This window comes from Colletes gigas, unplaced genomic scaffold (genome assembly GCF_013123115.1).
Source record: "Colletes gigas isolate AHSC1104 unplaced genomic scaffold, ASM1312311v1 Colletes_gigas_Sc00002, whole genome shotgun sequence".
NCBI lineage: Eukaryota > Metazoa > Arthropoda > Insecta > Hymenoptera > Colletidae > Colletes > Colletes gigas.
In genome coordinates, this window is record NW_025106631.1 from 3,155,003 (window position 1) to 3,179,349 (window position 24,347).

The window sequence follows — 24,347 nt, forward strand, 5'->3', positions numbered from 1 at the left end:
GGAATCAAGCAAATCATTGGATCGATGTCCAAGGTTATGTCTTCGAATTTTAATTAATACTCGTTATTCGTTATCTAGATTAAAATGTACTGAATACTGAAATCGAATAAAGTATTCCGCGCTTACTCAGCCACTGAATATAAAACGCTAATATATTCGGCATTCATGGACGATTACAAGATACCGTGTATTTTGTATTCGTACGTGTAATTGCATACCGAATACCGAAAAGGAATATAAATTAGTATGCTGTTCGTCGTTCGAATATAATTTGCCCATTCGTACTTCGCACGAATAATTCAAATTTTAATCAGTGAATTTGTGCGTGCAGATTTGAGAAACGGCGGGAACGCGAATGTGCTTTTCGAACCAGCGGAAAGCGTCAAGTGAACGCAGTTCAAGATGGCGGCTTCCGCTCGTTGCGCCAGTGCATTCTGTGAGATCGTAGTGGACGGGAGCCGTTGAATTCCGAAGCCTCGATTTTCTAGGCCGCTTCACAACTCTCCAAAGGTGAGTCCTTTTTCCGATATAATCGTACAAGAACGCGGTATTCCGAGAAAGTAGCTGGACGCAATGTCTCGTGGAATATCGGTCGCAATTAATACGAAGTGTATTCGACAGCGAGCCGTGTGAACCCCGTAGCCGTGCAATCCGCCGATCCTTTCCTCGTATCGCTCGAAATAACCTATATAGGGGGGTTGCGGTTTCTTTGAATATTCGCGATCGAAACAAGTCGGTTTGGCATTACTGTGCGATCCAGGCATCGGCTCGATCGTTCGCCGAACGAATCGTCATTTTGGCAAAGTTCGTTAGGTTACCGTGCGATGGTAGACCGTCTGAAGGCAGTCGCTTGCCGCTCGCACGGGTGCATGCGACGCACGCGACGCGCCAGCCTTAACGTACGATTCGATCGCCGCCATCTTACTTACATAGCCGGCGACAAAATTCTCTCTCGTTCGCTAAAGAATCTGAAAAATTATTGCTCCCATTTTCTCCGTCCGTGGACGACGTTGAACGGGTTTTGTTCGCCGATAGTTTCGTCATGGTTTCGCGAAATGACAGCCAGAAGTGCAAAATACCCGATCGATGTTTCGGCGACTGATTTTTTTCTCTCCCGACATTTGACCCCATATATGGCACGGAGAAATCGGAGATACATTGCGCGGCAGCTTTTGTCTGTTCTCTCGCGCACGATATTCGACCTGCTTACGCTTGAAATACCGATAAACCATAGAAGCATGCGTTACACGTATTCGTAGCGGCGTACACGCGCTGGAACGACGAGCACACGCCCTTTGACAAGTGAACCGATCATTGAGCTTTCGATATTGCTTCGATACGTCTCGGCTGATAAACACCCATCGTGACCCATGGAAAGGCTAGCACGTTGTAGTTACGTTTGAGTTAGTTCTACGAGTCATCGATGGATTCGCGAATTTGCTTCCTTCTCGCGTGTATGTTCGATATTGACCGATGGTGTCGCGCGAATCAATTTTTGGTCATCCTTTTTTCCACTGTGCGGCTCTATCGAACGTCGATAAGTAGACTCGTCTCGTTTTCTCGTTCTATCGACGCGCATATCTAAGAAGTGTATTCGGTGAAACTCTCGTCGTGTGACATTACTGAAAAGATTACATTTACGAAAGCCACACCGATCAGAGAGAAGAATGTTTATCATTGTACGCGATCTCTTCGATCGAAACCGATGTCTATGACCTCTGGTTGGGCTTTCGAAGTATATTTCGTATTATTTTGTTGGCCATACGATCGATAGTTTACCTACTTCAAACTTGTTCTACGTAGTCGGGGCAACGCGATACATGTAATCTACAGCGATTATCAAATGTTGCTAGATTTACGGTGCCCGGAACGTTTCTAGGTTATTTTCACGCGGCGATCGTTCGCGATGTAATCGTTAATAACGTTAATCGTAAATTTTAGCGGAAGGTAATCGTTTTTTCGTAGTGGCGGACCGTGAACTCTCTTTCTCGCTCTCTTCTCCCTACTCTTTCTCGGTCATCGAACAACTTCAACTGCCGAGGTCTACTCTTTTCGCCAAGGCCGACGACAGGCCTGCTCTGTCTTTCCGTTGTTCGCTCGCTCGCTCAGTCCACGTCTCATCGTGTCACATCGGTGACGTTTCGCCGTAGCTTTACGCTCGTACGTATTTGCGTAACGAACGAGGCTTTTTAGTTGCAGAGGTCGCCGCATTCTTTTCTACGATTCGTTTTCTGGCGAACCTCTCATCAACCGTGTTCCAAAAATCCTACCAGTCTCCATCTTTCGCTTTATCACGGTTTTCCCGTCAATTTTAATCGCGAAAAAATTCGAGTATCGTTCAAATTAAAAAAAAACGTTAAACAATCTCGAAAGAATATTGGAAGATCGGGCAATCTTATCGGATATAATTTTTTCCGCTCGACTCGAAGCGTTCGAAGTATTCGAAGGGAGGTTATGTACCGATAGAAATCATCCACGACAACAGTTTTTTTTTGATCAGTCAATTCTTTCATTACGTTGGAGAATCCAGGTCGACCCGATTTCGTTTTAACGAGCTTTCTAGGTTTAGACACGCGTGCGAGCATCCTCGTGTGCGTGAAATCGCTGAAAGTAGATATACAGACGTATACGTTCGCGTTTACGATAAATATTATATGAACTGTCACGAACGTCTCTTGGAATTATGACGGATGGATACAGTGTCTCGCCAGCTACCACGACGAACTTTTACGGCTCGTTCAGCAGGTCATTCGAAAAAAACGACGTTCAATATACCACGGGGTCAAATCGGCTCTGTTATCGAGCCGAGCGCGGTGTACAAGTCTCGTTTTGAGCGTGGCGATAAATGCTAACCAACGACGAAGATTTCCAACGTTCAGTTTATTTTTACGACAAATTTTTTTAAAATACTGGGTAATCGACCACATGAAACAGACTATTCGTATTAATAAATTTCCGAGGATGGGAGTCTCGAATTCTCGAAATCCAGAATTTTTTCGTGATTTTTCAGTTAACTCTCCCCTTTGACCTCTTCCAGATCCGTCGCTGGATTCAAATAAATATTAAGGGTAATCTTAGAATGGCTCCGCGGCGTTCGTCGATAAATGGAAAGACGTGAAAAACTTGCTCAGCGCTCGACGCGTTGAAGCATCCGGAGGAAGTAGCGTTGGAAATTGAAAGATTGCCCTTTATAGTTCTTCGCGAAAAGTCAGAGGGCAGGATGGACGTAGGTCCCGGTGTCGGGGAGAATGATTCCCGTGTGGTTTCTAAATTTGTCTCGAAAGGTGGAAACGTCGGTGACGCAAGCCTGTCGATTCCTATCGCGTCAATCTTTCGGCGCGTCGAGCGTTTGGATTGTTCAACTTTTTTACATTTTCTTCGGTCCCCCACACTGTAATCTGATATGTGCAAAATATTATTGGCACAAAGTATCACGGATTTATTCACAACGTGTGTTTCGAATTCCAATTTCTAAATAACGTTCACATTTTATTCGTTATATTTCGAGTAGGAAATACGTGTTTCATAGACTGTGTTCGTTGGTTGGAAAGCAGCCGTCAATGCGCTCGGAATCGAGACTCGTACCTATCGAGAAAGTTGCGCTCGCTCGATAACCACCATCGTCGCGTCTCGTGTCCCAGAAACTGTCACTTCGCTGCTCGTCTAACGCGTCCTCCGCTCTAGTTCAACAACTCTACGCGATCCATTTTCTTCGCCAAGAAACATTCTAATTCCCAGAGAAACGAGAATGACGGACAGATCGTAACTTCTTTTCTGTTTTCTCTCGAGAAAACGCTGCTGGCTCGAGGGTTGCTGCCAAAATGTTAACCACTCGCGGTCGAGCGTCGATTAATCGGGCAGCGTCGGTAATTAATTTTTCATGGATCGTTTCTTCGTAAATTTATTGTAGTTCGAGGCCGGCGCCATGAGGTCGCGAGTAAGCGAGGGAGAACGATATTGCGATTTACGTAAGAACGGATAGCACCGAGGGAAACGATCTCTATGTACTACGCGAAAGCGGTTGCGTAATGCGACCAAGGACAATTCGGTAAATTACATTTTTTTCTTTTTCGTAAACAACCTTATCGGGGGTTCGACGCGTTTTCACGCTGATAACACAGTGGATGCCACGATTTCGAACCGGACGCTAGAAGTGACCAAGCAGTTGACACAGTTTGAGGTTAGGTTTCGATTTCAAGTAAAGTTGAACGAAATTTTGTTTGTTTCGTTTAAAATTTGCGCAACACCGATCGGAGTTCATTGTGAAATCTCGTTCGCGTTCGTTTCTGCTACGATCGTAGGACAATTGGAAATGTCAATGCGACCCAGTTCTCGTAGACCGGTTGGGTGGCCCCCGGTTAGGTGTGTTTCGGCGTGAAAGGGTGAAGCGTGCTACGAGAATTTCAAAGCTTCCCCATTCGGTAACGGCGAGAAGCGCGATGAAGCGGGTAGTGCACAATCCGCGCGGGTTTCAAGCCTGTTTCCCCGGAGGGGTTGCACGGCTGGAGCGTTCGCGAGAGGGTTGACTCTCCATTTCGTGCCACCTCCATCGCCACTTAAGGACGCTGTTCGATTCCCGGCAGACGCGACTCACGCGCCTAAGCAAATTTCCAAATAATTAACCACTGTTCAGGCTGTAACTACTCCAATCATCTAATATTCAAATATTTTATTGATATTCGATCACTGCTAACGAACTTCAAATACAAATTTTAGAGTGACATTTCTGGACCCAAAAATACTTTCGGTAAGGAATTTTTTTCTCGAAACTGCGTAGAATTTCGAGGGTATGTCTATTGACCAAAAACGATTGTAATTGACCCACGCAACCGAAAATAATTTTTCCAGAACGTTTTGAAATTTTTTAATTTTGTCGAAAAATGTCATCAACTACTGAATTTTTTTCTCAAAATTGCGTAGGATTTCGGGGTTATGTCTATTGACCAAAAATGATTGTAATTGACCCCCGGAACCTAAAATAATTTTTGCAGTACGTTTTGAAATTTTTTAATTTTGTCGAGAAATGTCATCAACTACTGAATTTTTTTCTCAAAAGTGCGTAGGATTTCGGGGTTATGTCTATTGACCAAAAACGATTGTAATTGATCCCCGCAACCGATAATAATTTTTTTAGAACTGTTTGAAAAATTTTCGTTTCCTCCAAGTTTTGATGGTTTGTTCTTTGCATCTCCTTTTTATCAGCTCGAAATAGAATTCATTACTGACCGTCCGGTTCGACGGTTGTCGCCGACGGGGTTCGAATTTCAGTCTTGAAGCGAGGTGCTACCGCGCGCGTGCGCGAAGGACGGAATAACGGCACGAAAGAGATAAGTAAAAAAGAAAAAAAAAAACTGCGTGGCATAAAAATAGCGAAGATTATCTGATCGTTGTCGTTAGCCCGTGTCGAGTGACGACTCGACTCGTTCGAGCTGTGGCGTAAAACTCGTGCACGGAAATTCCGTGAACGCACGCGCTCGGCGTATACTCGTCCGCGTCGTGAAACAATGAGTCGGACACGATGTAATCGAATCTCCTTGCCAGCCGCGATCGAAATTTGTGCGAGTTTCTCGTTTCGTGCATCGCGTACGCGTGTGCCATTGTACGTGCACAGTCGGAAATTGAATTTTGCTCGATAATAAGTTTATGCCTGCGGCAACGTCGCGTGCCGCGTTCAATTGTTTCGCGACTGCTGTCGTTTCTCGATCCTCGGGCGCACCGTGGGTTGGACGGAAGTGTCGGTACAGTGCGATTTCCTATATTTATTAAATCATAATAATACCCGTCAGACACATTCAACGCCATTCAAGTACAAAATAATAACACATTTATTTTTAATCGAATATCATTCTTTAATTTTTATTCCATTTTATAAGTGCAGAGAACATTATTTATTTAGCCCAATCAGTAAAATTTAATAAACAGAATTGAATTTTAAATTGATTACGATAAACGGTAAATGGTTTTTGCGTATACAAGTACAATAAGTCTGTAAACCACTGCTCCAAATAACGCAGGCGGCTACTGACTGCTTAACTTGTTTCTCACAGTTTTATTAAGCAAATTACTTCATATAGGAGTCAATTGCGACAAGCATAAATTACGTCTAAGGCAAAGGTTACTGGAGAAGCGTTACTTAATAATCCACGTGTAACCTAGGCTAAAAGCTTTTGGGAAATCTTGAAAGGTTATTTTATTGCTAATAATCAATATTCATATGGTACATGAAAATCAGGTGCTTGCTTTAACTGATAAAATCCAGATGTGTAAAGTCTGAGGTGATTGATGGTTAGTTTTGGGAAAATTGTTTATTATCGTTCCAAACGGAAGGGAATTTATAACAAAATTCTATTAAACAAGTTCTACTTCCTTCTTCGGATAAATACATTGTTAACTGTTGTCCTTATTAATTACCTTCCGTGGTTCCTAGCTAATAGTTTTGATACTTGTTTTTATAGTGTCTATATTGTTATACATTATACAGAATTGATGTTTAATTCCTTACGCATGGTCAAGATTAGCATTCAAATGCTATTATGATTAGACGAGTATTTATTGAACCATACAAAGCAGCTTATTAAGTTTCATAAGCTGTTCTGTATATGGTCCAATAAACATTTCACCAACAACGCATTACCAACGATAATCAGTAGAGCAATACATTTCTTGAATTTACATTTAAGAAATTATTTAGATTAGTTGCAATTATAGCGAAAATTAGAGCGAAAGTTTAGCTTTTAAAAATAAATATACTCGTGTATACGTGTACCTACAAACACGAGTTTAGATTTATGCTCCTCCATACTTCGTAAGTGCACTGAAGTAAACAACAAACAGTGTAGATAAAAAAGGAAAAAAACTAATAGTTTTTCGATTAAAAACTATGACACATTTAGATGATAATCTCCTCATTAGCATTTCTAAACAAATATGATTTAACAATAAAACAATGTGTACAAGAAATTGTACTATAAAAAAAACTGGTAGGAATAAAAAACAAATGGGGCATAGTTATATACGAATTTTTATTATCTAGTGAAAAATAAAAATTCAAAGCGTACCGCGATTGGTACAATAGAGAAATAAATGCTTCTGCGCATAAAACTAAATCGAAAATGTAGAATAATATTTCTCTGCGCGAGGCATTGTTTCCGAGAAAATCAATCGTTGAAAATAAATAAGTTACGCAGACGTTCGAATGATAATTCCGAACATGTACTCGCTCCTTCGTGTGTTCCAATTGTGTTCGTCTAATGTTGCTTGCAATAAAATTGTATCTATGGTTATAATACATGGTCTGTTCTATTCGGGATATTATTAATAATTTATTCACTATTGGGACAAAAAATCATGCAATTTCGTCGCATGTATATCGATTGACAAAACAGTATTTTAATTCAGTCCAAAACACGAGGAAAAATCACTTTAAGTGGAGACTGAAGTAGTAGATGTCCCATATTTTAAAACACGCCCCGCGTTGGTCGCTCGGTTAATTCAAGAACTATGTAACTCGGAATGAAACGAGTTTTTACAGCAGGGGATCCGTTTCCTTCTGTATTTCTATCCGCGACCAGAATAAAACGCCTGCCGACTTTTCTTCTTCCAGTTTCTCGCTCCGTCGACGTCGTCGTGCACCGTCGCGATGAAATCCTTATTCGGTTTGTTTCTTTTACTTTCGTGTAAATATTCGTACCAGAAAAATATTATTTATCTTTATTACAACTATTGTATCCATTTTTCTACGATGTATCTATTAAAAATATCGATAACAAGGTTCATATGTGTATGCCAGCTACGACCTACGGAAGGTTAAAGTTTGTTGTCCCTTTAACGCCCCCTTGAAAGACTCCCCCCAAGAGTCGCTACCGCCCACGTCGAGAAACGTAAAGGAAAATACAGTTTACGCTTGCGATCCCACGAACAACTCCTCTTAAGCACTGCAATTAATATTTCCGAACGACTGGAATAGAATATTCTACAACGAACGGTTAAAAATTTAACCTGTCGAACGTTGTAAGTTTAGAAAGTTCCGCGTGTCCACGAAGGGTGGCGCTGCTTTCGCAGATACGTATTCGTGGACAGTTTCCGCGTATCGCGTTAACCGCCCTCCGGATGCGTCATTTCGTCAGAAGAAACCGCTAGCACTCCTTTTGCGCCTCTCCTTCGTTGTTACTTTCTCGTTTCCCCGTGTGTTCGTAACGCTCGTAATGTTCGTAACGTTCGTAGAAAGAAATGTTAAAGAATCCGTACTAATAATACCCAAGCGTGTCCTTCGGCTAGTTGGCCTCCCCGCGTGCATAATGTCGCCTCGCTTTCGCGCGATTCGCCGCGCGGTTTTCTCGCTCGAGACGCGTAATCGTCGGAAACGCGTTCGCCGCCGCGCAGTAATAGGGTTCGCGTGACGCGTTCGAGCAACGAACACGGAAGCACATCCGTCGTCCAGTCTAGGGCTTGGGACTTCTTGTCGAATTACTTATTTATCAAATGTTCGAACTCCCGTGCAGGTCAAACATTCGTGGAATAAAATTTGAATACCATTTGAATCGGAACCGTTATTTTCTGTTGATTTATTTGTTTCGACGGTTCAAATATTCGTTAAATAACGTGTTCGAATACCGTTCGATTATTATTTGACTGTTCGAATATTGCGAAAAAACCAAAAGATCGGTAAAGAGAAATGCACACGTGCGAAATTAGTGCTTGAATAATTGCATAAACACAGAAAGCGATATCTGTATCGTTCACTTCAATTTACACACATACGAGAACGATAAAAATTCACAACCGTGCCCACAACTTGCATTCCTTCGCTCATAGAGCAAAACCGGATCTCAAACATAACCTAAAAAAATCTTACTACCATTCTGAATTAATCTCGCAAAAATGAAAACATTTGCACGACATTGTACTAGTATGGACTAGAAATATATTAAAAATTATTGATTTTGGACCACTTTGGTAATAACCAACGGTCAACTCCAACGACTGTGGAAAATTTTCTACGGATTCTTGGCTCGCGTAAAAATTTCGACCCTCGGTGGTAATCTCTCCTGGCGTCTTCCACGGACGTTTTGCCGTGTCGTCCTTTTATTGGTCCGACCTCTTCGTTGTTTTTCGACCCAAAAACCTGGCCTCGTTTCCGCGTGACCCGAACAAATCGCGCCCCGTCGGTTTTTCACGTAAGAACCAACGGCGACACGATTCTGTCAACGAAGTTTCTTACCGTCGCTCGTTATCGATTTCTTTGCGATCCGAATACAGTTTGTCGCGCTGAAAATCGTCCGCTATTCCAGAATTCGTTGACCTGGTCGGTATAAAACACTACGTAGAAGTGGGGCACATTTATAACTGATGCAGAGTTGACAGATGATAGTAAATATGAAATATGATCTGTGTAAATGAATTAGTTTCATTTTTTGATACGTTAAAAAACGTAACGAATTTTGTCACGAGACTTTGTAAGCTTTTCGAGACCTCGAAGCCGGTCGTAGCCGCTTCGAATCGCTTCGTCGTCGTCGTAGCTAGTGGTCGAGCACCCTCGTTCCCGTGGTGTAGGTGTGTATTCGGTCGTCGGCGTCTACGAGCGACCAGCGAGCTTGACATCAGCCGCTATTCCAAGACGGCTGACGCACAAGCTCAAGTTGGACGTGCCGCGTGTTAATATAATGCGTTGTGCGTGCGTGTGGCAGCGTGTATCGCCGTGTGCGCACGCGCAACGTAAATATACCTCGTGCGCGCAACTTTTTGCCAGCTTGTACGGTCGCGGGAGCCGCGGCGACAGCGAAAGCACCCTTTCGATTCCTCTATTTTCCAACGGGGAAATAGAGGCGCGTTTTTCGGTCCAAAAATCGTCTAGAAACGCGCTAAAAATACATCAGGAGTCCTTTTCCCGAGACCACGAGTTGCAGGAGTCATAGCGCAACGATTTCTTGCACGATGAGTCATACATTGTTGCAACGATAATCGAATTTCAGCGTCGTGTAACGAGTCGTGCAACAACCCCGCGTGGTTTACGATTATCGTTCAAACCGCAGGTAGCATAAATTATTCTAGAAAAAATCGTTCGTAGCCTTTGTTCCACTTTTGGTCGAGAGCTTTGTTTCCCTGTAGTACATGCAGCGATCTGATCCCTCGCTAATGTTCGCTCGGGTCCGCGACACGAGCATTATCGATGGAGGTAGTACTATTCCGGGAATTGTCGACTATTATGTCTGATTGGCTTGATCGCGTTGCAGCCGAAAGCGAGAAACACCGAGAGCAAAATAGAGAGAAATGTTCAACGTCCGTTTATACTAGAGGGACCGTTGTATTTAACGCACCAATGTTCTCCGTTCTGATTTCACGACGAGACGCGACGTCGAGTTGCGAAAAAGAAACGCAGAAGTTAACTTAGATAAGGCCAAACTGTCATAATAGAGTCGAAAGATAGAAACGAGAAGTAGGTCGGTAAACAACGGGGAGACCGTGTACAGAAATACAGGTAATAGTTGAAATATGGAACGCTTCGAGAATTGGGAGGTTAGGAAATACTGGAAGATTGCGTAAACTGCGGTAGCCGGTCGAGTTGGTAAATAAGTATGCAGGGGGCGTCGATCGGTAAAAAGGGACAGTGGTTTTTTTAGCGTCGTACGATTAGTGCGAAGTTTTGTCGCGCGTATACGGGTGACGTGGCAATCGACGCGTGAAAATAAGGAAAGGGCGAATCGTACGGGACACGGATATTCTCAGTTCGACGACAGCGAGCGTGCCTCTCATGCGAAAATGAGTCACGATTGTCTTTCGCGACGCGCATCGAGCGAGAAAGTTGTCGAAGGCGCGACGACGGATTCCGTAAGTACGACTCCGTGCAACGACAGTTGCCGATTCCGGGGGGCGTTCGGCGCCTGGAAAGACACGGATCGGCTCTCCCCCCTCCTCCTTCGCCGTTGCTCGCGTATCGTTCGGTGAATCCAAGCCCGGCGAAGGATTTCGTCGTAGGTGAATGAAAACATCGGGAGGTACGTAACGGTAGAGCGTATTAGAGGATCGGTGAATGGTGGCGTGGCAAAAGCGTGCACTTGCCGCGTCGATTGCGCAAGACAACCGACGTTTTAGAAACGCTGCAAATTTCCTCGCTACATTTCCGTGGCCCTTGCCAAGCACGTTTGCGTTCTTTCGATTCCAGGAACGAGCGGTAAATGGAACGAAGATAAGGCACTTAAACAACACGGTTTTTCGTATTTTTGTTCCACGAAAACGTGCACGGGGGAACTTTTTACGATTAGACGAGAATTTTTAGCGTTTGCGCGAATTTGGCCGTTTCGTAGTTCGTTCAGCGAAAAGGTTTCTGTCGCGATTTATTTTTCGAGAGCTTGCGTAGGACAGGGGCGCTAATTTCGGGGTCGATGTCGCGTACGAGCGACTAGGGGAGCGGAGCCTTTCTTCTGGATCAGTTTATCGGAGATGACTTCGCTCGGAGGGAGAGAAACCCTTGTCGGGGACAAGGGCCGCTGCACACCCACGCGACACCTTTGTACTGCCACCTGTGGCTCGTACGCTCTTGCAAAATGCATTCCCACCACTTACCGAGCCGAATATATTTATTGCCTACGATGCGATTATCGAAATGAAATTGATCGCTGCAAACATTTAATTTTCATTAGAATTACGTTACGAGATAGATTAGCTTTAGTTTTCGTGTATTGACGTTACTGATTTTACAGTGCTATATAAATTTAAACGCGATTAATGATTAAATTGTTTCCCTTCAACTCGATTGATTCACTCGATTTAACCGTAAATTTTTAATAACTTGTTTCAAGGTCGGTCAATTTTTATACACGGCGAGAAGGTGGTTTCTAACGCTAAAAATTACAAACTTTCAAGTTCCGTAAGTATATTAAAGAGTTTGGCATGTTCATTTAACAAATATTCCTTTCTTACTAGAATCACAGAATTTTAGTTGATTAACACGTTCATCGCTACACCAGTTTCTTGTAATTAGTATGGAAAATAACAAATTCTTTTGCAGTATCCCCGATGGCAGTACATTAACAATTTTACAACTATTACGGTTACTCTCGCGTGAACGATTTTACGACATGTTATACGTAAGTTTAAAGTGGCCATTACCGTGGCAATGAACGTGTTAATATACAGCCTTTACTCTATCTCCTTTCTGGTATTACAGTTGTTCTCTAAATCTGTGCTTACTGCATTTCTTATAAACCGAGACCATTATTTCCCCCTTCTATTAATATTATATCCTTGACCCTCCACCTGGTTCTTCAATCCCCTCTCTCTTCCTTCTCCTGGTTACAATCAATATATTTTATTATATTGAAATTTACACGAAATTTCATCGAAACTATTATTTGTTTTATTAACATAAATAATTCTTACATCAAATTTTATTAAGAAAAATTTTTTCCCTCCCGCGTGTAACTAAGCCTGCCAAGTGTTACATTTATTTTCTTGGACACAAAATGCTTGAAAGTTACGTCATTTTTAGCGCAGCAAACCAGAATTCCCCGAGTCTTTTCCCCCTCGTAAAGAACCGTCGAACACGACTGGTTCGATCGAGCGAGCTCTCGGGTGTCTAGCGAGAACGCGTAGGCGTACGCGTGCAGGAAATTAAAGGGCGCGTATGCCTGTTTCTCAATATTTAACTCCAGGTTCGATGTTTGCGTCCCGACGGTATCGGGAAAGACGCGCGTTCGGAGAAGGCCGTCGCCTGTGCACGCACGCTACCAGTCGATCGATATTCGTGCGCGAGAGACGTCGACGGATTGGTCCTGGCTCGAGGATTGGTCCCGGCGAGCGAATCCACGCCGAGGACGTTTCCCACGTTTCTCTTCCGTACGCGAATATTCCCTGCCCGTCGCCTTGAAACGTGCCCGAGTTTCTTTTTCCGTACGTTTCGGCCGCGAAACGATTCCGTCGATCAGACTTTTTTACGGACTGCCCTTTACAGACACGAGAATCCCCACCGTCGCGACGATTCTCGAACGGAGAATTACTGCACGACGCTCTATGAAAATTGGCCCTAAGAGATTTTACAAATTCGATAATTACAAGATTATATTTTTTTAAATATTTAGTTGAAAATTTCCACGTGTGAGTTAGCCTATATTTCCCGTCGAAAACTAGTTCTAATTTGTTGATTTAGTTATTGAGTTTTTCTGTGTTTGAACACTAGTAATTTATCTCTGTAGAATTAATATATTTAATTGAAATTTTGATGTTCAACGTTTATCGATGAGTATTGAACTCGTTTAAAATGATTGAAATTCAGATACCAGATTCTTTTTGCCAGATGGTGGGAGCTCGAGCCCCTCCATCTTTTTCCGCATCCGTCAATGAGTGCTACATTTGCCCCTCTTCACTCGGAGAGATCCTGATAGGATTAAGGTTTGATTGTTCCGAATAGTCACGGCCCTGTTCCGCGAACGCTTGGTCTCCCATTTATCTTCCCGATCGTTGCAATAAAAACGGCGCTCGGTTGCAATTGAAAATCCATACCGAATCGCCCGCTGTATCCTTGAAAGTCTTCCGGCGGCGTGGCAGCCCGACGGAAGAGGTTCTCAGAACAGAGTTTGGGAAACGTTGCGAGCAAGGTCAGTGTCGTAACAGACGGGGTATATCAGCAGACCTTTCATCTTATGGACATTCGTGGCCCAATCTGACCGCCATACCGACCTGACAATTCGACAGTGATTTTAGCGTCCTCTTTTCATGGTTGGCGGTCAATCTAGTAACTATTCACTGAATTCTGAATTGGTATCGATGGGCAGACAGCTGTAGTGTGTGGGTAAATGTGAGTTGACTATGAAAGGGATTAAAAAACGCAATTTTCAAACGACCATAACTTCTACAATAGTCAATATATTTTAATGAAATTTATTTCTAAAGTAGAGATTATGGATACCTACAAAAAAATATAAAATGTTTCCGTAAACCGTTATACAAAATCATTAAAAATCGAAAATGAATTTTTTAAAAAAATCGACAGGGGGTAGGTGGGCAAATTTTTCGACGAAAAAGAAAAATTTTAAATCGTTCTGCAAAAATTATTTTCGGTTGCGGAGGTCAATTATAATCATTTTTGGTGGTTAGACATATCTTCGAAATCCTACGCATTTTCGAGAAAAAAATTCGAGAATGTGTGAAATTTTTCGACGGAAAAAAAAAATTTCAAATCGTTTTGGAAAAATTATTTTCGGTTGCAGGGGTCAATTACAATCATTTTGAGTTATTAGACATACCTTCGAATTCCTACGCATTTTCGAGGAAAAAATTCGAGAATGTGTGAAATTTTTCGACGGAAAAAAAAAATTTAAAATCGTTTTGGAAAAATTATTTTCGGTTGCAGGGGTCAATTACAATCATTTTGAGTTATTAGACATACCCCCGAATTCCTACGCATTTTCGAGTAAAAAATTCGAGTAGGTAGGCAAATTTTTCGACAAAATTAAAAAATTGCAAATCGTTCTCGAAAAATTATTTTCGATTACAAGGGTCAATTACAATGATTTTTGGTTATTAGACATACCCCCGAAATCCTACTTACTTTAGAGAAAAAAATTCTTTACCGAAAACTGGGCCGAAAAAATATTCTACATTGGATGTAAGGTCTACTGGTACATCTCGTCTGTGGTGTAATAGTCTTCGTCGACGTTCGAGGGTTGGTATGCACTCTTTGTTACATATTTTTTTTATCCGTCGCATTTATACACGTATTTCGTCGAAAGGCGTTCGGAACAACGCATTGAAATTGATTCGTCGCGCGAAACCGAAGACTCGTGCATGGTCGACTGGTCGAACGAACGAGGTTCGCCTTATCAGTCGCCCGCCGGGCTACTCCGCTAAAACTTCTGCTAGCTTCTATAGGGTTACATAAAAGGTCTCGTCGTTTCCAACCCTTTCGGAACGTAATATTTTGAGTATTGAATATGTCCTTTTAAACCATTCTGGACCTGTAAATGCTTTAAGATATATTGGAAACGATCGTTAAATAGTAAATATATATTATATTGAGGATAAGCAGGAGGTATCTAAAAAAACTACTCATAGGAACGAATATTAAAAATATTTTATTCGACTCAGTATTGATATTTTTTTTTTTTTTTATTCTGTGATATTGTTTTTAGTACAGAGCCTCTGGTAGGTTTCACGTGTCTCCAATATTCTCGAATATTTTCCCATTGGACCGTTGAGCGCTGCATGTCCACCGATGGCAAAAACAAATAAGTTTAATTAAATAATTTATAATTAAAGGCAAACACACAGGAGTGCTGCCGAGCTAAATTAATAGGATACGTGGAATATGTAAACCAAACATTTCTATTCTAACTGTTTATAATTAAAGCAAAATGCTAGTATTTCTAATTATAGGAAAACACATAGACAGGGTTGATTAGGGAGAGTAATCACGATATTGAAATATTATTCAAAAATACCGTGTATTTGTGGTACTCGATCTTAATTTCAAAAGATAATTGAAATTAAACAGATCCGGTATGTTCTTCCATTACGAACAGAAAAATCGAAAGGAAGAGAATTTTATTCAACCTTTGAATACGAGGACATGAAATATGTGTATGTATAAGAACGTAAGTGAAATGACAGTCGCGTAACTGGACGATTTTATGGGATACAAAAATTATTCAGTTAATTATCGACAAAGAAAACAAAACGATTGTGTTTTGAAACAAGCAAAGATAAAACGTGTTTTCGAGTTCCTCATTGTGTTCGGTGTCGGAACCGGTAATTTTCGAGGCACGTGTCGCCCGTTATCGGCGAATCGAGTCCGGTCAAGTTTCGAGGGTTCGCAGAAACGAGTCGTTTCGAGTAGGCGCTCGGGCTGCTGCTCGGCTTTTGAAGCTCGCGCAACCTGTTTGCAGGCTAGAAAATGAGAATAAGCTCTCGTGCATGGACGCAGACCGTGCTGACACGCGCGAACCGCGAGCTAATATTGATCTACGCGTTACTAACCTAGCGTACGTGCTCGTTCTCCGAGGAGAGCGTTAAAGGTTGCCGGACAAGCGACCCTCTCACCCTCCACGAAAATTACTTGGGGTGGTCGATGAATCGCGCCAACGAAAAGTGCACGAAAAACGGCGCGTCGATCGCGCGACTGAAACGACGAAACGCTAGTCCCTCGCTTGATGACCAAAAATTAAGTCCGCCGGTTTTCTTCGTTCGACGGGCAGGGAATTAAAATACGCAGATCGAATAGAATAATTAGATGTTTTCTAAATATTAACAAAATTATTTTTATAGTTTCAAAAAAAAATTACACGATGATTTTGGAAAATTTTAAAAACACTGATTTACGTGTCAAACGAAGCGTTTTGTTTCGTAAATTTTTACGTTCGAGTGTTATATGTTATTTTGATTTTGATTGTTTTACGAGATACGAAACGAATTATCTGCGTAAGCGGAGAACTTAGGCTACGCCTGATTCGCGTTGAAATCCTTGGCCCGTTATTTTCTTTGTTTCCTCTCGCGGGGATCTTAACTCGTTTGCGAGCAAGAAGATAACGTATTACCAGCACGGAAATTGGTTCGTAAAGCCAACTTTATCGATTTCCATTACGCGACGCGTCGCTTACCCTCTACTTTCACGAACGTTGTTCGAGCCCCGCGTACCAACGCCGAGACAGAGACCGTACACCCCTTAGTGAAAACGTTGTTTCAGAAGCGTCGACTCTAAGTGATTACAAATAATGGCCAACGGAGGCATTTGGAAATTTTATTTAAATATTAAAAATGTACTAAATATTTATTAAGCGGAGAGAAACTTTAATGGAAGATTCTAGAGGCTAAAATAAGTCGAAAATCAAGAATACAAATTTGTGGATGGAGGCTTCGTTAAAAAGTTATTGACGTTTAAAGTTACGCCTGTAGAACGGGAATCTGCGAACAGCTGCGCGCGCACCATAGCGTGACAGTGTGAACTTTAAACGTTAATAACTTCTTAACGAAGCCTCCATCAACAAATTGGTATTCTTGATTTTCGTCTTATTTTGGCCTCTAGAATCTACCATTAAAATTCTTCCCAGGGTTGGCTGAACATACTGTATATTTATTGCGTACTAATGGGCGTTGTTCCATTGGGAATTATAATAAACGTCGCGGGAAATTAGATTCTGGATCACGCGTTGAAAAACCTACAACTTTGTTCGAAAAGTTACTTGGCCGAGCCTTCATTTCACGGGATGGTCGCGAATATATGCGGAGTTATGACTGAAATTTCCGTCGCCTCCCATCCCGCGAGATACTTCGGACGGACATTGTTTCGAACGATCCCGACGTACACTGCCGGTCAAAAGTTCGGGATCGTTGTACGAATCAAGAGAAACGGTATCTTTCTGTTCGTCAAAGGTGTCCTTTTGATGTTGCTCGGTGCAACAACCGGATACTCGGATCGAGCTCTTCCCACAAAAGCTCGAGAGTTCAAGGGTTCAAGTTCGTTTACTGCACCGACACATTTAATTTCGACGTTAGCTTTTTTATTAAAAATACTAATGAGGTTAAAAAGTTATTAACAATTAAATTAAAAAATTTCAAATCGTTTTGGAAAAATTATTTTCGGTTGCGGGGGTCAATTACAATCATTTTTGGTGAATAGATAACCTTCGAAATTCTATTCACTTTCTAGAAAAAAATTCGAGAAGGTGTGAAATTTGCGGCGAAATTAAAAAATTTCAAATCGTTCTGAAAAAATTATTCTTAGCTAGGAGAGCTAATTACAATCATTTTTTGTAAATAGACCTACCCCCGAAATCCTACCCACTTTCTAAAAAAAAATTCGGGAAGATATGAAATTCTTCGACAAAATTCAAAAATTTCAAATCGTTCTGAAAAAATTATTTTCGGTTACAGGGGTCAATTACAATCATTTTTGGTGAATAGCCATACCCCCGAAATCCTACCCACTTTCGAGAAAAAAAATCGAGTAAGTGTTGAAATTTTTCGACGGAAAAAAAAAATGGCCGAACACTTTATATAACGCAAAACTAGTCTTTTCAGACAGCAACATAATTCAAACAATTAACGAGCATGGAAATACTAAAATTTCCAAAGTATAGTGTTCACAAGTGATGCAACAGCATGTTAACAAAGATAAAAAAAAAAATTGTAAAAATTCTTCATCAAAATTGTTGCAACGTCCGTGGAGATTGGGTTGCTCGTGTAATTGTTTCGTAACTGCGTAGCTCGTTCGCGGGGGTTGTGCACATGCTCGATATATCGACGTAATTGACGACAGTCGATATGGATGTGGGTATCCATAGACTGGTAAATATATTATCGTTGCTTGTCGGAAACTTTGTACCGCGAATTCGAAGGTCGTAGATCGATGAAACGAAATCAAGTCGTTACAGTGTTTTGTAATCTGCTTACCGTTTCCTTCAGCCTGCCTCTGTAAACGAGGGGAGCTCGCTTAAAATATCTTTCTATCTGTCCAGTCTTTCCATAAAATGAGAATAAAATGAGAATCGTTGTAGGTAGCTTTTATTCGCCAATTAGTCATTCTTGTTAATTTCATTGTATCTTTTCAGCTTTGTGCTCTTATCGATCGCGAACTCGCACGTTGTCAGTCTCGCGTTACATCGTGACGATAAAAATTAGTTTTAACCGCTATAGAAGTACGTTTCAAACGGCTAGGGATATTCTATAACGGGGTACGCGTCAAACACGCAACCCGATTCATTAAATTTTGCGGTACGCTGACCTTTTCATTACCAGTATTATTATTTGCTGAAAATATTAACTTTTCAGTAGCGGTAGGGTGCAAGGGAAATTCAATCGACACATTTTAACGCATCAATACGAAAAGAACAAAAGATGGATTTTATTTTGTATTTAATATACATATATGTCATCACGATTCATATAAAATTGACAGAAACTAGTACATATTGACACATATAAAAATCTAGGTGACAGAAATATTTTATTCGATGGTTCTAAATTTGCTGTAGTTAACTGTAACGCTAACGAAACTTAGCGTCGAGAAAACGATCCTGATAGCGGCCACCTGGCGGCAGAAATTTTAAACAAGGGGAATTTAATATAAGATCAATTAGAAGAAAATAACGTCGGGGGGGATAATTTTTCAATCTATCCTCGGGGCTGAGTTTAATGAAAATTTTAATTTTTATCGACGTCGTACGGAAAGTGGAACGATAAATTCAGGGTGATAAACGCGCGCGTTATTAAGGCCGAATACTCGTCAATACGTATACGCGTACAGTTTAAATGTATCTCTCCGACAACCGTGTACCTCGCACGCTAACTGCGCTATATTGTTTTATATCGATTTGCGATGGCCTCGTATAAAATTCTCACGTTCAGCTTCGCGTCTGAATAGAGTTCGCCGATGACGATCCCTACCGTCCTCTTAACACCGGAAGTACCGAAACAGTCACACAAAAATCGACGAAAGTAATTTTGTTCAAACTGATTTTTATTTTTCACGGCAAGGGATCATTTCAGTTCATAATTTTTTAACAAGGAATTATATAACTTCATTTTGTTAAAACTCCTCACACTCGTTTATCAATCTTCACAAAATACGTACAAAATTATTCAAAGTAAAATTTCAATAATTGGCCTCATTCAGAGTGTTTCAAAATATAGTAAAGAAATTCAACGTCTTATGGCTTCAGTCAATCTACACATTTGAAAAGCGAACAAAAATTCTTAATTAAAACTGATAACGCTTTCAAGTTTAATTAACGGTCTTTGAATGGTTTCCAAAAAGATACGTCTGAAATAAACTATTAAATTGATTGAAACTGAAAATACAGACGCTGATAAAACATGGTAATTTTTAATATAGACAAACGTTATTAAATTATTATTATGTATAAAGCAAAGTATTGCGAGTGGTACAATTTTCAGCCCATGTTAATCTTTAATATAGACAAAGCAAAGTATTGTGAGTGGTACAATTTTAACTTCTTTTGTATCGGCTAGCGACAAGGCCATTTTAGGAAAGGGTCAGAATAAAGCGTGTGTCGTTGGTGAGAAATCTTAGATCCCCACCGTCTGAGTTCAGCGGGCAGTTGTTTCAGGAGCAATTTCAGCGAGGTTTTCCGCGAGGGAGAGAGAAAGGCGGAAAATGGTGGCCAAGGAAGAAGGAAGGGCGGGTCGGCTGCAGGGGTTGCGCGCGCCTCCGCAGATCAATATTTCATTTCAGCCTCACCAGCCAAACCCCTATTTCTGCGCTCGTCTTCTCGATTCCGCCTATTGTATCCCGGGTAATTGCCTCTTTTTCTAGCCGCCGCTGTATCTAATTTCGCGTTCCCTTCGTCGACTTTTCTGGTCGGGGGCCCCCCCGTTCCGCGATTCGTATCTACCGCGTGAAACTTTTTCTCGCCCGATCGAAACGGTCGCGCCACACCGTTCCTGTATCGTCAGGGGTTCTCCGTTCCCCTCGAGAAATTGATCGAGGGGTTCGCCGAGCAACCGGGAAGACGAAGGTTTCTCCTCGTAGTGCCTACCTACGTGGTAACACGACGAATTGGCAGGGTGAAAGCTCCGCGAACGAGGAAATATCGAGCGTGGGCTTGCCCGATCGATACTGTAATTCAGCCTTACGTTCGTACGATTTTTCGTGACCGTCCGTGTGACGTAACGGGGAGTCCAACGTCTCTTTTTTGGAATTATCGTTAAAAAAAATTATTAAATTTATCTTGTTTAAGTTTATTCAATAATTATTTTATAACAATTATTGGTTAGAATTTCGAATCCCAGAAAGGTTATTTTTATTGAAAACTATATTTCATGTTGCATCTCGTTGTCAATGTTCATCCGTAATCTGTTATGCAACTTCTTGAGAAGCCAGAAGTAATACGGATTGTAGAGTTAATTCATCTCGATAAGAATATTGTATCTTTCGATCATCCAGATTGACGTACGGACGCGTTACTTATTTCCAAAATGATCCACAGGCGGGAGCCGGATGTCACGTGTCTCGACACGTGGCTCACGCGTCACGTTGAGGAGATTTGATTTTGCGCCGCGAGATGGTCATTTCCCGAAAACTTTTACGAATGCCAAACATAATTCGGAATAGTTTAAAATAAAAGTAGCACAGATGGCTAAAAATTCATTAAAGGTATGTTGGTAAAAATTCTCTCTCGTCTCTCCCGAGAAATTTAATAATCTCTAACGGTCGCTTGCGCGAAGCGAACACGCGAAGAATATTTATCATCTCGGATTATTCGAATTTCCTTGACTCACGAATCGTGCCAGTTGAACAGAAAATAAGTCACGAAGTCGTTCCTCGTTACGATCGATGTTCGAGGAAATGCAAATACTTTTTGCATCTCGTGTAAAATTTTCAGAATGTCCGGTCGAGCTGAACCTTGATATATCGTATGAATTTATCCGCAGACGTAACTTCGAGAATGGCAATTTCCCAGAAATATTACGAATAGCAAATGACGCCAATTAGCAAATATTTCGCTGGCCGGAGCTACAGATAGATGGTATAAACTGGAAGGAGGCAGGAAGTCGAGGGTAAAGGACCAAGACGGGTTAATTTTCCAACAGGATGACTGGGAATAAGTTCACGGGGAAGTAGGATGGTTCGAGAGGGATGGAAAGGAAAAAGAGAGACAGACGGTTAGATTTATTAGCCTGGGACATTTCATAAGGATATAGAATAATAATCGTTTTAGGGAAACTGTGACAGTTTACAATATTGTACGAGGCAGCCAGGCATCACGGTCTTCTGCTTCCAACGAGTCGTGATGTAAGATTTAAGTGCAATCTTTCACAGTGAAAATAGTCATTTTTTATTAGAATTCTTTTTAAAGCCAGTAATGAACAAATAAACTACGGTTTTATATTTCAAAGAGATTAACGTCCAGTTAGATTTTGTAGAGAATGTTGGAAAGACAAAGGTGACGGACGATTTTCAGTGCGAGCCACTGTCCTCTGTGAGTACTCGTAGGTACCGTCGTACAACTATTGCACGCTCTTTGAAGTTTACTATCAAGTACCATTGTAAGGTAATTAAATAGAGTGACGGAAGAAAAGAGGGTGGGCGTCGTGTGTATGCGACGGTTGCATGATAACGCGTATCACGTTTAAGCGCAGCGCTGCGTAACGTAGCGCAGTACGGCGCGTCGCGACGCATCGTGTCCCATGTCTGGTGTCCCGGGACAGCCGTGCGCCGCTGCCCCACCCAACCTCGTCGAGCCGGCCATGCTGGGCGAGCCGATCAATACTTCGGCTCCGGCACGAGGCGGGCCGAGGGATGCCGGCCGGTGTCGAGGATAGTCGAACGCGACCGAGTCCCGGCACGAGGCGCGCCGAGTCCCCACCACGAGCAGCGTTGCCGGCTCAGTCGCTGTGCGGGAGTGGTCACTGAGGGATGTGTGGTATCGTAACTGAGTGTGACTGAGGAAAAAGACCCGGCGTAGTTTCTCCGCGTAATACGGTCTCGCTCTTTACCCCCCCGGACAAAAAGGAACTAGCAATACCGAGAGTCTAGTCAGTTTTCGGACCCCCTTCCGTTGCCGCGCGAGACCACGGAATACGCTGATCGTGTATTTATTTAAGTATTTATTGTACAAAAGACTTTAACTATAGGTAAGGACTACGACGTTACGTTGTCGCATAGCTTTTTTATCTTCTATCTGTCTTCGTTCGCCGCCTTATCTGTCTATTATTTCTTATTTCCTCTCCGCCTCGCCGCCACCCCCCCCTCCGCCTAAGTTATTCTTTTTCACGCATGCTGCTACGCGGACGAATCGCTTCTATCGAACCGTTTCCCTTTACCCTGGTTTCCGACCACGGATATTCTTCGAGAATGTGCTGGAACTGTGCTCGCTTTCCGCGAATAATCAAAGTCGAACGACGATATCGATCTCTGCGGCATCGTACTGCGACGTAGAAGAACCCGAGTCCCCGTTGCGGTGTTCGCAATGACGCCGATTCGTTTCGCCGGAAGCAAGGAGGCGATCCGTTGCGTCGGTTTCTTTGTCCTCGGCTTGTACTCGTACGTATCCGCGCGGCGCGAATCGCTCGCGAACGCCTCGAGGACGGGGCGTGTTGGCCAAGAGAGAGTGTGTAGACGAGGAATTTCGCTCTCGCTTCGTGAAAGTAGCGCCGTGGCGCTCTATCTGGCTTCCTCCCGAGTCACGGCTACGAATTGCCCGACCATAACCTCAAATTTATTACCGACGAACGTACGAGACGGTATCTTCCTTTCGACAAATTCCACGCTCGACCTTCGGCTTGACAGCGAGAGCTCCCGGACTCCATCCTCCGCGAACGTTTCGAGCTTTGCACGGATTAAACGAACGTTTAACAAAGTTTTATTAAGTTAACGAGGACGCACACATGCCTGGCCAGTAATTTGCAACCGATTCGCGTAATTTTCGTTCGCCATTTCCTTCGCGTGTATCTCGCGAGTTATCGATTCCCCGTGATCCTCGATAGTACGCGAAAAAATAGTTATTAACGTTGACGCCGAACGCCTCGGTCGCCAGAGAAACCGAGTATTATCGAAACGAGTAACGTAACGCGATACGAATGTAGATAAAACGTGTCTCGTCTGATAAAATTGGTATTTTTATCGACAGTGATGTCACGTTTTCCTATCTCTACGACGTCTTTGCCTTACAAACGCTTTATTTCCCCCCGAGTAATGGCAATTAACATTATGCTTGATAACGTTTTTCGCAGTTCTGTGCGTGAACAGTGCGTCTGTCGATGAACTTGGCACGCGGTCCAACTCGAGATTCCTAAGGAGACGTTGAATCATAGGTATTTGTAATACGATGTCTGTGTCAGACTCGCTATATCTTTACGCGTCGAAAATTCTCGGGTTCGTAACGGTTTGTGCGCAGAGGGAGCACGCGTGCGAAATTGAAAGTGGCGTGAACCGTTCTCAAATACGAAATATCATTTTGTATTTTTAAACGAGCGCGACGGTACGCGCTCGTGACGCGGGGAAAGATAGTTTAGTCGAGGGAGTATACGCGGAAAGCAAATCGGCTGGCAACCCGAGTTCTCCTCGTCACGTTCCATTCGCAATCCGCTCGAAAAGTCTGCGCCGGAAATATTTCACTGGCAACGTGGGGTTTCTCATCGGTTCTCGTTGTAGATCCGGCAACACTGTCGCCGAGTCTCTGCTAACCTAAAGCCAGGTGATTGCGCGCGATTAAATATAGGACGTCGAATACACGTACCGGTTTAATATTTCTGTCCGGGTTTCGTCGCGCAAAGGAATCTCTGGCTGCTTTGGCCTTCCGTTTATCGTGTTGTCGCGTGCAATCTACTACGCACCGAATTGTCACGTAACAGTAAGTTATACGCGCGAAACGTAACGGACTTTCGTGGCGAATCGA

At 42.5% G+C, this 24,347-nt stretch overlaps 1 protein-coding gene across 7 annotated transcripts in view; it reads left to right on the top strand.

The window, feature by feature from the left end:
• Positions 1 to 369: 369 nt before the first annotated feature.
• The window catches only part of LOC122399923 (14-3-3 protein zeta), a 42,121-nt gene continuing 18,143 nt past the window's right edge, over positions 370 to 24,347 (top strand). Inside the window, exons 1-2 of one of the 7 annotated variants that reach the window (XM_043401050.1) lie at positions 459 to 510; positions 11,799 to 11,866. Coding sequence is in view for 1 of the 7 variants with exons in the window: in XM_043401025.1 (XP_043256960.1) it covers positions 10,979 to 10,994 (16 nt within the window). In the remaining 6 variants the exon portion in view is untranslated. Of the gene's footprint in view, positions 511 to 10,963; positions 10,995 to 11,798; positions 11,867 to 22,328; positions 22,585 to 23,739; positions 23,764 to 24,022; positions 24,147 to 24,278; positions 24,303 to 24,347 lie in introns of those variants that run through there. The other 6 variants (XM_043401042.1, XM_043401025.1, XM_043401033.1 and 3 more) reach the window with 6 other exon arrangements.